The sequence below is a fragment of the Brienomyrus brachyistius genome, chromosome 19 (genome assembly GCF_023856365.1).
Source record: "Brienomyrus brachyistius isolate T26 chromosome 19, BBRACH_0.4, whole genome shotgun sequence".
Taxonomy (NCBI): domain Eukaryota; kingdom Metazoa; phylum Chordata; class Actinopteri; order Osteoglossiformes; family Mormyridae; genus Brienomyrus; species Brienomyrus brachyistius.
In genome coordinates, this window is record NC_064551.1 from 6,125,902 (window position 1) to 6,141,754 (window position 15,853).

Consider the following 15,853-nt stretch of genomic DNA (forward strand, 5'->3'; position numbering starts at 1 on the left):
TGATTAAAAATTGGTTATTTCGCTTAGTATTTTGAGGATTATGTGTAAAGCCGTGAGATATGTTGCTTTGAAAGGTGTGCTGTGCTTTTTACATGGTGTTGTGTGATGTTCTTTCCAGGATATAGTGGATAACAATGGACAACAAGGCCATGTACATCAGCTCATACGAGGAACGGGAGAATGGATCCTTCTACGAAGAGGGATATGAGGGCATGAGTAGCAGGAACCTCTCCAAGCTGAACCTGTGTGAAGAAAGTAAGGGCATCGCATGTGACCTGCATATTTCGCCTGACTGTTTCTCAGTGTGTTATCTTGTAAAGACCACAGATCCAGCAGTATATCTTGATGTCGTGTTCGGGGGCAGGAAGTCAATCGGCTTGAAGGGCAATGGCTGACCAAATACTTATTGGGTTTCCCAGCTTCTTAACACACTAACCTATTAAATATGTTCAATGATTACTGCAGATACCCAGAGAAACCAGTCTTAGGTTGATCTTCTGCAAACGTTGCTTCAAAAAGGGGGAAAAAATGGTAATATTTTACTTAAAGCAGTAATCATAATAATTATTCTATTAGGGATGCATTATAATGCATTCATAAGGTATTATAGTCATGATTATTTATAAAAAGGCATACATAGGCATGTTTTTTAAGAATGCTTTATGAAGCTTTCATCTATAAGTTAGCAATGCATTAAAAAGGTATCTGTAGTGCATTATACATGAGTGCTTTAAGTACAGTGTTACCAAAATAACCACAACAGAGCCCCACATGAAGGTGGGGAGTTTCTGTTTATAGGAATATTTACTGCAGGACTATCATATTCATCGCTGCAATTCTGCATGCTGTTTATGTCTGAATGTTGTTTGTTTTTTTGACAGAAATGAATTGTTTTATTTTATTGTGTTATTTTCTGTCTGAGAGTCTGTCAACAGTGTATACTAAATCGACCATCTGAGGACCAGCTTGTGTTGTCATGAGGTCTGATCTGAGTCACTGCGACCCCTTTTGGGATCCATTAGTACACGTTTTGGCCAGTTGCTCTGTTCTTCCTTGGCTGCCCCTGTTGTGTAAGACGGACGCCGCAGCCAGCGCTAATGTTTTCACCAGAACTGTTTAGAGTTTGGTAAAAGTGAAAAATCAATCCGGAATCAGACGCAGCTGGTGTCTTCTCTGTGAAACTCTTTGATTTGTTTCTCTCTGTTTGGGAGATTCACAGTTACGGACTGTATACTTTCTTCGGCACACATTTTCACCCAGAACTGCTCGCATCAGCTTATTTTCTTTTTTGCTTTTAAAATTTACTTTATTATTTTTATAGTCAGATTTGTTGGTCTTAAGTTCACATTATAAAGGTCCAACATCACAGCCTCTTCTGAGACCCGGCAATAGCATGTTGACAGGCCTGGTTTCTTAACTGCCATTGTAATGCGCACAGTATTTTGCTTTTACCATTGATAAGCTGCATGAAATGCAGATGTCACTGGATTTTCATGGGATTTCCGAATGGTAAAGACGTAAAGTTTTACGCTCTGCTTGTCCAATGTGAGATGGGTCAAAAGCCAAGAGACCGATTACAATAGTATGTTTCATCTGGCTTTCTGTCCACGGGGCTGGGAGTTTTATTGCAGAGGAGCATTTAATGCGACATTCGCCTCCAAGAACTTTTTGAGGTTTTGATTAGCGAAGAATGCGAGCTTTTTTAAGTGCCTTTTGTGCAGTGGGTGCGGCAAGTGTTGTAATCAGGGTAATAACGGAATGATTAGATACCTTGTGGTTTGGCATTACAGGAACTCCAGAGAGCCGCTCTACTTTCCTGCTCGAACCATTCCTCTCCCAGCATGCAGTGGAGCGTTGGGAAAAATATGCAAGGGGCTGCACTGCAGCTGCATGCGCAGGAGGGTACTGCGCTTTCTCTGCCTTGTATGTGTGTGTCAAATGGGAGGCATGGATCTGATGTGCAGCCTCGCAGCCAGAGGCCGCCCAAGTGTCCGGGCATGACCGGCATGTGGTGAGCAGAGAGCCGGACTCGGACAGGTGCGGTTTGCACATGTGAGACATGCGGCATGGCGCTGCCTAATAAACTCGCTCCAGCACACCGCCTGCTTTCAAAAGTCCAAATAAACATGGACACCAGATATGCGCCCTCAACAGCTGGAATTCCGTGAAATCTTTTCCCCTCAGGAACCTCAGGCCTGCCTAACAAAAGCAACAACTCTGTAATATGGACAAGCCCTCTACGTCCGGTATTAGCAGCTCAGTCTGTGTGTAGAGGGATACACTCCCAAACTTCCCACACAGGCCTGTATCCATTACTGGTGTGTTCAGTTTGCTCTTTCCTGTTTTTCCTCTCTGTGCGTTAACGTTGGAGGAATTCTGCAGCATTTCAGCTGTCCTGCGCCATTTCCTGCGTAAATGATGTCATGTTGTGCTCGCGTTAGTATGTGTGCCTGACGCGTGAATATCAAGCGATTATCTGATATTCTGAAGCACAGGGCCGACTGTACAGCGAGCCCAGTACCAGCCCCAGTACCAATCCCTCTGGCGTGTTGCAAGATTCAAGGGTTTTTTTGTGAGAAATCTCATCTAAATTACTAAACAATTTTATGTTTCATGATAGGTATTCCACAGTATTGTTGCCTGTCCTGAACCTACAGTGCTCACAGTAAGTCTTGGGATGCCGATTTAATTCAGTGAAAAAGTATTGCAAATTTATTGGTTTTATAACAAAAATCATTGCTTTATTCATCTGTTTACAAAAAATAAATATCATCTAGTATCAACCAGTAGTTTTAAGTACGAAAGCATTCATTTCAAATGGTAATTAATTGAAACCCAAATTATAGTTGAAAAAAACTATAGCTTACAGGCAGGCTTTTTAATTAGTAACAACTTTGAAATAATATAAAACATCTGTGTTTAGTATCCCTTTGAGAGGCAGTGTCTACAACTGCAATTAATAGCGAAATGGCCTGAACAGACCTGAATGAGCCAGTCAGAGAAATGATAGCACTTAATAAACAGAGAATGTCTGCGTGGGAGATATTTGTGCTGCTCGTCAATGGACTTCTGTTATGAAACCAATACATTCGCAATATTTTTACTGAATTAAACAAGCATCCCATGCGTTTCTGTGAGCACCGAATTGCATTGCTTAAACAGCTATTTCATTTTGCTTGTAAGATTTCGCATGCGGGGGGACGGGGGAGGTACAGTGTAACTTCTTACAGGAGTTTGCAAGTGGATCGTTATGTCAGTGGTCTCCTACAGGCATTCTAACTTTGGCCTGCGGTCCAAAAAAAACACAGCAAGCTGGCTTTTCTAAATTGGCCGTAGCGTGTGATTGTGGGTGCGTGTACCTGGGCCTCCCTATAATACCCAGGCCTTCATGTACTGTAAGTGGTATTAAACATGAACGGATGGATTTAGTACATGGATGTAGCCTCACAGGCACCAGCCAGGGCAGAATGTTTGGGACGGAAAGCAGTAAGCCCCATGTAGCGAGGGCCCGAAGAAGGCAAACGTAATCCATCACTGAAGATGGCTGTTCTGGAGCCGGTTAATGTGCAGTGTCCTTGAAATTATTTAAACACTTCCAGGACATCCTACCATGTATCATTACTTTTAGCCATGTAAAAAAATAGAATATAATTTTTTGTATATTATATATATAGGGGTGGCATGGTGGTGCAGTGGTTAGCACTGTTGCCTCACACCTCTGGGACCCGGATTCGAGTCTCCGCCTGGGTCAGATGTGTGCGGAGTTTGCATGTTCTCCCCATGTCGTCGTGGGGTTTCCTCCGGGTACTCCGGTTTCCCCCCACAGTCCAAAAACATGCTGAGGCTAATTGGAGTTGCTAAATTGCCCCTAGGTGTGCATGTGTGAGTGACTGGTGTGTGAGTGTGCCCTGCGATGGGCTGGCCCCCCCATCCTGGGTTGTTCCCTGCCTCATGCACATTGCTTCTGGGATAGGCTCCGGACCCCCCACGACCCAGTAGGATAAGCGGTTTGGAAAATGGATGGATGGATGGATTATATATAAATCCCCACGACCCTTACCAATAGTTAGAAAGGGCCAGAATATATATAATATATGTGTGCATGTGTGTGTGTGTGTGTGTGTGTGTGTGTGTATTTTCTGGCAAGAATGCTGCCTGTTAGTGGTCTCGCTGTATTGCAGCTATAGCGTGTGTACCTCACAGCGCCTGAGCAGCATCCCTCCGGTATGACATCACCCATCTTGGGACGTTGGTGATGGTGAAGTTTATGGAAAAAGACCTGGAGTGTCATCAATATGAATCCAGGGCTGCATGATGCATGGGCTAACACAGTTAGCCTGGAGAAACCGGGACGGTGGTTAATTGTGGGTATGACACGCGTGTCGAAAGATGGGCATGGGGTTAACTGCCTCTGTCATGGCAACCCGATCTGTGATAGGCCTAAAGTGGTGGTCTGGTTCTGATGATGAAATGATTGGCTGTCGCCGTTTGTGGCTTGGACTGGAAGCTAGCGCGATGCTAATCGTACATAATCTTTCCCCTTGGGGCTCCTAGAAAATGTGTTCCTCAAATCAGATCCTGTCAGGCATGAGTTGACAGAAATTTCTTAAATAAAACCTTTCTGTTTGTGGAACTTTGGATATGTTTCAGTCAGATTCTTTTGAGACCGAAGTATATTCTCTATAGAATAATTATTCATATGGATCTCACAGTGCCTTAGACAAAGACACGGAGAACAATGATGGCTAAGACTGTGTGCTCATGCATCTCTCTTTGATTAGTTAGTGATCTGCATGTAACCAAGTATATTTTTGCAATAATGCGTTTGTAAAAATAGCAGAACAAGTGAAGTCAGCTTTACGCGCAGGATGAAGGTCAGAATGAAAACCTTTCCATAGATTCCATAGACTTTTCCCAAGATTGAGTCTGTAGTTCCAGTATATCTTTGTTTTTTCCCTAGAATACAGGAAAGTACATTGCAAGGTATATGACCAAATATATTTTGACAATAATCCATGCGTAACCACAGTACAAATGACTCACTTATAACTTGACCCGTCTTTAAACCCACAGACAGGGATGGAATGAGAACATTTACACGCACAACCTATCCGGTATTGAGTTCTCTAGTTCCAGTTATTCTTGTGTTCTTAGTACTTAACTAAGCCTGTTCATTTTTTAATACACCACCCATATTAACAAAGTGCACTATAATCCCACTAGGTGTTCTTTAAGGATGACTTTCAGTTATAACACAGTGATAAATGCAGAACAAAATAAACTAAACTTGTAACATTACATGAAATATTTTATGTCTGTCAGAGGTATGATGTCATAGGGACCGAAATGCATAACACTACAATGGAAGAAGCCTTTGGTTTGTTCTGCTATCCAGACAGCGAATCGTTCCAATTCCAAACAACCTCTATTAAATTAAACTTAATTTTAATCATTTGTTTCCAACCCTCCACTGTGGTTTGTTTCCAACCTCTTAACCAGTTTGCAGTTTTGTTCCATTAATTTACAGTTATTGCAACAATGTTTTTGCAGTCAGGCCGACCAAGAGACGGAGGAAAGCAGACACTTGCTGCGGCCACCTGGACTCTCTGTCTGCCGTCAAGTACGCCATCGTCTCCTTGTATATTCTCATACTGCTCTGTATCTTCGGCCTTTGTGTGGCAGGTAAGCCCGCCTCCTCCACCTTGTGATTGGCAGATGGTGAGGTCATCCCTTAGCTGCTTGTATGTAACGTGTGGTCGCTGCTGTCCGCAATCCCGGTGGTCCTGTGCGTGTTCATGATCACCCTCGGCTGCATATAGTTAAAGGCTGGCAATCTCGGCCTCGGTGCGTGCCCCTCAGCTGACTGAGACCCCAGTGTGTCTTAATCTCTGTTACTCTCCTCACATCCTGTTGGGTCACAGAGGAGCCGGATGCTTCTCATCATCTTTAATGTGCTTTCAGACTTGTAGTCCTCAGGCAGAGACTGCAAACTGCCGGCTCATCTGGCTTTGCTTGGGAAAACAGAACCCGGGCCTCGAGCAGAGAGTGACATCACTCATCCCGCTGGATTAAGCATTGATGGGAAACGTCTCAGCCGCTGTCACATTGGAACAGTTTGTCTATCTTCCAGTGCCGGGGAAACAGCTGTCATTTTTATTTAAAAGCAGATAGGGACCCAACTGCTAATACTGAATGAACTATTATCACAGGATAGTGCAAAAATAAGTAAAAGCAGTTAAACAGTTAAGAGGATTATGGGCTTTTCTGGTAAGCAAGAAATGTAGCATAGAATGCAATATTGTTAACGCTAATGAAAGACTTTCAAGAGATTGACGTGCAGACCATAAGTCTAGATAGCTACGGCAGATTTTTTTGTAGTTAAGAGTTGCATGTAACAGGTTAGAGTCGTATAGCTCATCATGGTGATGATAATACTGTATGTTTTGACATTGCAGTGTGTTAGTATGTTGTTTAGCTATGGTCCCTCTATAATAGGGGAGGCACAGAGCATGATGGGATACTGAGAGGGAGAAACAAGGTCCAAAGCTCCCAGTAGGGCTCTCCCCTGTCTGGTGAAGAGCATGTCCTCGGGCGAACGTGTCCCGCCACCAGCGCAGCACCCTGTTCTCATTAATCACTCGGTGCCGGCCTGTTGCCTAGCGAGCCTGCAGCCACCCCCCACTTGATGCAGGATAAATTGCTTGGTCTCTGACCCCCTGTGAAAACGGTGGATTCCAGTGCGGGCTGCAGCGGCGACGGCCTGGCGGCGTCGGAGGGAGCCTGAGTTACAGCGTGTGCTCTGGCCGACATCCTTTATGCTGCCTGTGATTGGTGCGGGGCGGTGTGTCATCCAATCAAAAGGGCCCATTTATCATCAGCGCCCCGCCAGACTGTACGTGACAACAATGCCAACTTTTATTGGCTGTCCTACTAGCTCATTTGTTTCAGAATATATATGTAAGTGTTTATATGTCACGGATTGTGCTAGCATGTTATATCCTGGGTTTGAAGCAATAACGTGCATTTTTTTTTGTTTAAATTAAGATTACGATGAACTTTGTGCTGTGGGGGGGAATCTGGTGCATGGATCAACGAGAGCAGTGCACAGGCAAACATACATTTAGTGCCATACAGGCAAGGTGCAAAGACAGCACGCACAGTGCAATCAAAAAGTAAATGTGGTGTTAGCAGATTTAAATAGTACCCAGTACTCAAACAGGTATTGTAATATTACAGCAACAAATAAATATCTAAAGATAATAATAAATGAATACGACCAAATATTTAATTACTTACCATTGATATGCTGATAACTCATAAACATTACAAATTGTGAAGCGGACATTTCAGTAGTGTTCCTGTAGTGTTCCTGTATTATTCCTGTAGTGTCCCTGTAGTGTTCCTGTAGTATCCCTGTAGTGTCCCTGTAGTGTTCCTGTAGTGTCCCTGTAGTGTTCCTGTAGTGTTCCTGTAGTGTCCCTGTAGTGTTCCTGTAGTGTTCCTGTATTATTCCTGTAGTGTCCCTGTAGTGTTCCTGTAGTGTCCCTGTAGTGTTCCTGTAGTGTCCCTGTAGTGTTCCTGTAGTATCCCTGTAGTGTCCCTGTAGTGTTCCTGTAGTGTTCCCGTAGTGTCCCTGTAGTGTCCCTGTAGTGTTCCTGTAGTGTCCCCGTAGTGTTCCTGTAGTATCCATGTAGTGTCCCTGTAGTATCCCTGCAGTGTTCCTGTAGTGTCCTTGTAGTGTCCCTGTAGTGTTCCCAGTATTCGTGAAAAATCGATTGATGATTCATATCTTCTAAGACCTGAGCCTTATATACATTAATGTAGTTCATGAAGACTTAAATGTGTCTTTTAAAATTAGTAATGATAGGTATGGCTCAATTTGTTTGGAACCATAATGATTTTCCTCCATCCATCCATCCATCCATCCATCCATCCATCCATCCATCCATCCATCCATGTCACTTATTCAAACTATGATAATTTCCCACTGTGAATCATTTATACAGGTGCTACTTGGTGGCAGACAGAGGTTAAAAATCTAGTTAAATTTGACTACTCTAGATCTAATATTCATTTACAAAAAGGCAGATAATGGTGAAAAAAGAATGTTAACAGTGTGACAATTAACATTTCTGTTAGTTTTTATTGCAAACATCTGTCAGAGTAGCACAACACATGGGGTCTTATTGTCTCCTGCTTCTCTCAGCACATGAGTTTTGGGTTTAAAGACCTTTAAAGAGGCGGGAGGCTTGTAAGCAAAACCTTGATTTAAACAGTCCTACTTGCAATGAGTGTCTAGGTACTGCTATTCTATTGTTTCATCTTCATCTTCATGTTTCATCATGTATTTCAGTTGTGTGTGTTTATCTAAACATAAGTGAAGATTTTTGTCCCCTTTAAACTGTAAAGCAAATATGTAGTCCTGTCTACTTCACGTTGAATATACATTACATTTTTTGGATTCCTCACCAATATGTTTGATTTCTACACCCACTTGTTTGGGTTTTAAAATAGCACAAGCAATATCACCGTCTCGAAATAAAACAACTTGCACACACATGGCCTAACATATTGTAGTTAAACTCCTGACAGTCACAAGACGCTACCCAAACAATAACCAGTTTCCAAATGTTTTACTTACATGGATAAACAGACTTGAATTGTAAACAAACTCGTGCTCACAGACATGCTAATGTCGGTTTCTCTTGGCATTAAAAACATTTTGGAGATTTCTGCCCTCCGTCAAACATCATTTTCAAAGCCCAACCTCTTGGCAACAATCGATATAAATCTTGTCTGGATTATGGCAAGCCATTTTAACATTTAATCACGTCACACTCCTATCTGCAATTACATTTTACATATTCACAATAGCTTTTCTCCTAGTCAAAATCGTATTCTTGCTAGACAAAAAGAGCATTTCAGATATCCACAATGGCGTTCTTCCTATCCACAATTGTCATTTCAGATATCTACATCGTCATTCTTCCTTGGAGAAATTACGTCACTTTTGCCATTCATATCTATTGGACTTTCAATTTCAGATATCCACAATTATATTTCAGATATCCAGAATGATATCTGCGATTGAATTCTTAGTAGGAAAAACTCCCATTTCAGATATCTACAATCCAATTGTTACTAGTCGTAATTTGAAATTCAGATATCCGAAAGATACCACCATTTTCGATATCCATAATGTAATTTCGAATATGCGAAATACTTGCAATACATATCCAGTCTAGTGATGAACTGGATCGGTTCAGCGACCACTCTGCTTGGTCATCTTTTCCCATAGCACCTTCAATTAAAAGTATGAAATATAAATCATTATAAATAAAGTATAATAATAATAAAAGTATAAAATAGTGCCTTACCTGAGTTTAATTATACTTTTTTCTGCTTAATTCCATTCCTGTCTTTGAAACCTGGCAACGTCAAGGAGGCCATATTTACAGAGGCAGTTTTTATCTGTTTCTGAGCATTTTAGCTTGTTATTACACTAAATGCCTATGATAGATATTGATTCTTGGACAGATAAGAAGACAAAAATCCTGAGATCTGTTTACTTTTGTGCGGCTAGGGTTACATTATTTATGTGAACAAGCAGGAAGCGCACAGTCCCCCTCACAGCCATTCTGAAAAGCTAACAGATTTTATTAATCTTTTCTAACATCTTAGCTAACATTACTAGCAAAAAATACTTGTCCGTCCATCCATCCATCATCCATCCATCCATCATAAATATTGGATAATTGGATGACAAAAAACCATGAAACATCAAAGATTATTTTCATCATCTTTTAACTTATAGACACAGCAATCTTGAACATCAGTGGTTATTCCTAACTTTGCATTGGGAATGATTGTGTTTTAATTTATCCGCAAAGTATAACAAAATATTCACTTTAATTTACCTTTGAATTTTATAACATGAAAAAAATACAGAAAGAACAAAAGCCAGCACAGTAAATGAACGTGTTCCTTGGAGCAGCATTATATACTGAACAAAAATATAAACGCAACACTCTTGTTTCTGCTCCCATTTTTCATGAGATGGACTTAAAGATCTACAATTCATTCCAGATACACAATATTACCATTTCTCTCAAACATTTCTCACAAATCAGTCTAAATGTGTGATAGTGAGCACTTCTGCTTTGCTGAGATAATCCATCCCACCTCACAGGTGTGCCACATCAAGATGCTGATCTGACATCATGGGTAGTGCACAGGTGTACCTTATACTGCCCACAATAAAAGGCCACCCTGGAATGTGCAGTTTTTTGCTTTATTGGGGGTCTGGGGACTCAGAACCGGTCAGTATCTGGTGTGACCACCATTTGCCTCATGCAATGCAACACATCTTCTTCGCATAGAGTTTATCAGATTGTCAATTGTGGCCTGTGGAATGTTGGTCCACTCCTCTTCAATGGCTGTGCGAAGTTGTTGGATATTAGTGGGAACTGGTACACGCTGTCGTATACGCCGGTCAAGCACATCCCAAACATGCTCAACGGGTGACATGTCCGGTGAGTATGCTGGCCATGCAAGAACTGGGACATTTTCAGCTTCCAAGAACTGTGTACAGATCCTTGCAACATGGGGCCGTGCATTATCTGTCTGAGTGGCTGGTCTCAGACGATCTTGGAGGTGAACCTGCTGGATGTGGAGGTCCTGGGCTGGTGTGGTTACACGTGGTCTGCGGTTGTGAGGCCGGTTGGATGTACTGCCATATTCTCTGAAACGCCTTTGGAGACGGCTTATGGTTGAGAAATGAACATTCAATGCACGAGCAACAGATCTGGTTGACATTCCTGCTGTCCGCATGCCAATTGCATGCTCCCTCAATGCTTGTGGCATCTGTGGCATTTTGCTGTGAGACAAAACTGCACATTCCAGGGTGGCCTTTTATTGTGGGCAGTATAAGGTACACCTGTGCACTACCCATGATGTCAGATCAGCATCTTGATGTGGCACACCTGTGAGGTGGGATGGATTATCTCAGCAAAGCAGAAGTGCTCACTATCACACATTTAGACTGATTTGTGAGAAATGTTTGAGAGAAATGGTAATATTGTGTATCTGGAATGAATTGTAGATCTTTAAGTCCATCTCATGAAAAATGGGAGCAAAAACAAAAGTGTTGCGTTTATATTTTTGTTCAGTGTATAAATTAAAGAAGTTATCTAAAACTTCTTTTATTTCGACATTTATTTGTATTCAAACTTAAGCATTTTAAGTATCTGGTTCTCCTAGATTAACTGAAGATGCCTTTGAAGTTTTGTTGGAGCGGTCCACTCTGCCTTCAGAGGCCTATCTTCAGGGTTCCTCATGGATGATGTCAATGCCAGAATCGCTTGGCAGGATCCTTGCAAGCAGAGACTGTATCTGGGGTTTTAGAGCCGCTACAGTCGTTTCTGTCCCAATAGTGAAAGTGCTGTGGAGTGTGTAGAAACAGTGGTGCACTTGTGACTCCTCAGGTAGAGGGAGGCTTCATGGTGGCATCAAAATGCCACCGCTATCCAGGGACATAGCTACTGCTGTGTGGCTGATACCCTGTGTTCCCGGGTTTTGTATATTTATGGAACAAAAGCAGACATGATTCTGAATTGTGTTACATTTTCAAAAGGCTACGGACAAGATGTCACGCAGACACTGGAGAAAGTATACCAATTCCTACATGGGGAAACAAATTGTCGCAGTGAGATTTCGCTTTGACGAATTTGTAGAAACGGATCTCATGAAACCTAATTGGAACAAGCCTCGTTTCACAGATTCTGGAAGTTATTAGGTTCTCTAGAGGAGGTTTGTATTTCAAAGCATGAAATCATTGGGATTCAGTTAAGAAAACCAAAGCCATTTGTTGGTAAGAACCACACACACTCCACAGACCACAGTTTGAGGATGGGCCCAGTCTTATTATCGCCACTCGTAGGTCAGGTGGTCTGGGGAAATAGAGCGTTTAGGGACCTCATCTTTGGGTTAGGTATTCATTTACAAGGGGTGAGTACACAGTACCCAATAAGATTCCCAGAATTGAGCCTTTGTGTGTACAAATTTAAGTGTACATTCTGAACTGTTACAATTTACTCATGGCACGAAAACAACAGTATTTTGGCTTATTAGCATTGCTAGCGTAACTGCTGTGAAACACATTGTCCCGTATCCATTATAAATCAGATAAACTGAGCTTATGTGGGTGTTTCTGATCTCTGGAAAATTTGGGGAAATATTACACTAGAGTTAAATCAGTGTAAGACTCACTATTACAAGTGCTCACTATTTTAGAGAGTACCTTTCCTGCATCCCTAGTTAACATTAATACCACGTTAGTGCAGATTTATGCTAGCATGAACAATTTAATGGTTAATATTGCAGGATGTGAAACAACATATAAAATGCACTACATACCCTTAATCTTAAATTATGGTACTTAAACCAAAGTGCTACACATGTAAAATATGTTTGAGAAGAGCACTGACTTTTGAGACCAAATGGCCAGAGTGAGATTTATTTCCTGATATATCAATATAGCAAAAGTTAACTTGCTTGGTGATGAATGGTAATAATCTGCCTCAGTTCATATTTCTACATCAAACTAAGATCTGCTAGTGTTATCCATGAGGTGGTTCCTGTAGTTAGCAAAATCCCAAATATTGAGATTTACGTGTGCTCAAATGGCAAATAATTTCTTTTCGTCAGATTTACAGTATCAGGCTTTGTTGAAATACTGCCATATGCAGGGACGGATTATAGGTTGTGTGGGCCCCTGGGCAAAATGTTCGTGAGGGCCCCCCCCACCACCACCACCACCACAATTCAAGGGCCCTTGGCAGCCAAACGCCCTCCCTATAGGGTCAGGGGCCCTTGTAGGCAGAGGATCAAAGAATGTAGGCCCTCTAAAATAGACAAACGAAAATACATTATTGATAAGCGTTGCAAATTGTTTTGGGCTAGGGGCCCCACGGGCCCCCTGCACCCCAAGGGCCCCTGGGCAGCGGCCCCGCTGGCCCCGTCCGTAATCCGTCCCTGGTCATATGGAAACTAGTGTTACAGGAAAACATGTTCTGATTTATTTTATTGCGATACCATTATGGTGAAAAATATTAAATTTGTTTGCACTTTATAGCATTAGCGGAGCTAATTTTAGAGGATTTTGTGTCTGCTGGCCACTAGTTCAGAAATTTGAGAGAATCCTCTAAATTGAAAAGAAATTATTGTAGTATGTATGAAATGCAAGGTATTTGTAAAATGTGTTTTGGTAGTGTAGGGTGTACAACTGGTTTCCTGCTGGCATTAGGGAAGACATTGGAGAAAGCCATTTAGGGTCATTTCTCGAGTCTTAGAATACCATCCTAACCCTGTGTTTCCCCACCCAGTCCTTGGGAACCCACAGACGATCCACATTTTTGCTCCATCCCAGCTCTGTGCTAGAGAGTCCACATTTTTGCTCCCTCCCAGATCCTGGGAGCAAAACATGGATTGTCTGTGGGTCCCCAAGAAACGAATTGGGATACACAGCCCTGACCAATCAGCAGTGCATGCTGGGAGGTCATTTAGTCTTGGCACCATGGCTGCTGGTATTTGCAGAGCTGATGGCTCCGTCTCCACACTGGACCATTACTCAAACCCGGGGCTTTGGCCAAGAGAGTCGTAAGCTGTCAGATCCGATGAAGATCTCTGGTCCTGTGCCACGGGCCTTGTGAGGTCCAACTTAAGCAATCTGCAAGCACAAATCTCTATGTAAATGTCAAGAATGCATTGTGCAGGCTAGGTAACCAAAGCTTCATTCCAGGCTGCTGTAACGTAATACATGACAGAAGATAAGAATCCAAAACATTACAAGCCGTTTTCAGGTTTAGCTGTACCATGAGATACATTTTTAAAAGATTTCAGTATACATAATACCATGTCAAGCTCTTTGTATCACCTTACTGAAAACACTGCAATTAGACAAACATGTTGAGTACTTTTTTTATTGAATTTTAGTTGCGCTGCAGGCATGCTTGCATAAGAAACCTAAATGTTTCATTTTACAGTTTGCTTTTTAAACAATTGGTATCCTGCATTAAATCAGTAAAGATTATCTTTATTTCACTCACATCAGCAATGAATTCCTTGAGTTTCTACCCATGTGAAACTAATTTAAAAATAAAATTAATTCTTTGCGTGAGTCCATGTGCACGCAAATTTGTAATTGCTGTTCAAAAAATCAGGTGCACTTCTTATTTAGTGATATACTTTATTTTTATACCGTGAATAAGTAATTAAAGTTTCAGGAAACAAGTATTAAAGTAAGTTCTTCATGAGCAGGCATGTATAGCGGTATTGTAGCTAGCATGGTAGCTAGGCAGCTGGCTTCTAGCAACATTCTAGCCAGGCATGTTAGTAATGCAGCTGCCGATCTCCTTTCTCTGCTGTGAAAAGGCCTCCTGATTAAACTCTGTTCTGCATGGAGCTTCCTTTGTGTTGGACTCATTACGGCTTTGAAGGTGGCCCCCAAACCGTCCCTAGATTCGCGAGGCCTTCACGGGTTCATTGAGATGTCAGCGTGGGCAAAAACACGGATGCTCAGATTTTGGGTTAAATGGCGCATTCATTAACATTTGAACTCTAATTGGTCGGTCACTTTGCGGGAGACCGTAGGGTGCTTTTGTGCTTTGCCTCGTCTTGTGTACCGATGCCTGTATAGAGCGGCGTACGGCCCCGACTGCCTATTGACGATGTTTGTTTTAGCCTGAAAGGAGGGAGGGTTAATTGATCTTCCTTGTCGCGACCGAGCTTGAGCGGTTACAGAGGGTCTAATGGCACCCTGCCATCACTTCTCACAAGATCCTTTGTGAAGTTAAAGTTTGTTTTTGCTCCAGTGTTTGGAGCAGTTAGTGGTTTCTTTCCCATCTGCCAAGACAAGGACTCCACAAGTCAAGTAGTTAAGGTGCCAGAAGCAGACGTCTGCAATGGTGGCACGTCTGTGTTGACGTCGCACCAAATAACACACCTTAAACGTGTCGTGTTTATGCTCAGGTAGAGAAAATGATCTGTGGTGGATGAAATAAAACAACCCTGCAGTGGTATTTACTGGAAACGGGTGGAAAACGAGTATTGATTTTGTTTTCCTGTTAAGTATTAGATTGCATTGACTTATTGGAGAGAAATACAGCAGCTGGTCATCACAAACGGAAGAGAGCGTTGGTATTTTTTTCTTAGCACAGCAGGCCTAGACCAGGTTACACATTAGCGACATCTGGAACACTTTTGGGTTGGGGTGGCATAGCGACTTGGTAAGTAGCGCTGTAGTGTGATACCACCAGCGCTGGCCGTCCGACTGTCGCCCCAAATCTGTGCTTGTCTGTTTTCACTGAGTTTGTGTGTCCTCTCAGTGCTCCGGTTCCAGCAATAAGAAAACATGTGGTTTGGGCCACTTGTCCCGTAGCATTTAGCATGCGCCTTGTGATGGACTGGCATCCTGCCCAGGGTGTCCCCAGCTCTGTGCCCTGTACTTCGCGGAATAGGCATCCAGCTCACTTTTTGCTGGATGGACGTATGCTGTTATCCATCTGCTCTTTCTTCTTTTTTTATTGCATCATTATAAACTTCAAAAATCTTACAGTTCCTTGGAGGACAAATCACAGTGGTCGTGATGAAAGCACAAAACCAAAATACAAAAGCAAAGGTCCATTAGGGACCGAATGAGGTAATATTGAATTAAACCGGGTAGGTCGTGGATATGATTTATAAAGCTAATTTGGGGTCACATGGGAGACTGGAAATACATTGTAACAATGGTCGACAATGAGGAATCGCAATGACAAGTGTGCAGACCCACACACAAGTCACTCTGTCTGCAGAG

The 15,853-nt window shown here is 42.3% G+C and overlaps 1 protein-coding gene across 1 annotated transcript in view; it reads left to right on the plus strand.

The window, feature by feature from the left end:
- Window positions 1–15,853, plus strand: part of scara5 (scavenger receptor class A, member 5 (putative)) — a 42,854-nt gene that overhangs the window by 3,511 nt on the left and 23,490 nt on the right. Inside the window, exons 2-3 of the mRNA XM_048986310.1 lie at window positions 119–255; window positions 5,551–5,682. Of these exons, the coding sequence (XP_048842267.1) occupies window positions 135–255; window positions 5,551–5,682 (253 nt within the window). The 5' untranslated portion in view covers window positions 119–134. The remainder of the gene's footprint in view (window positions 1–118; window positions 256–5,550; window positions 5,683–15,853) is intronic.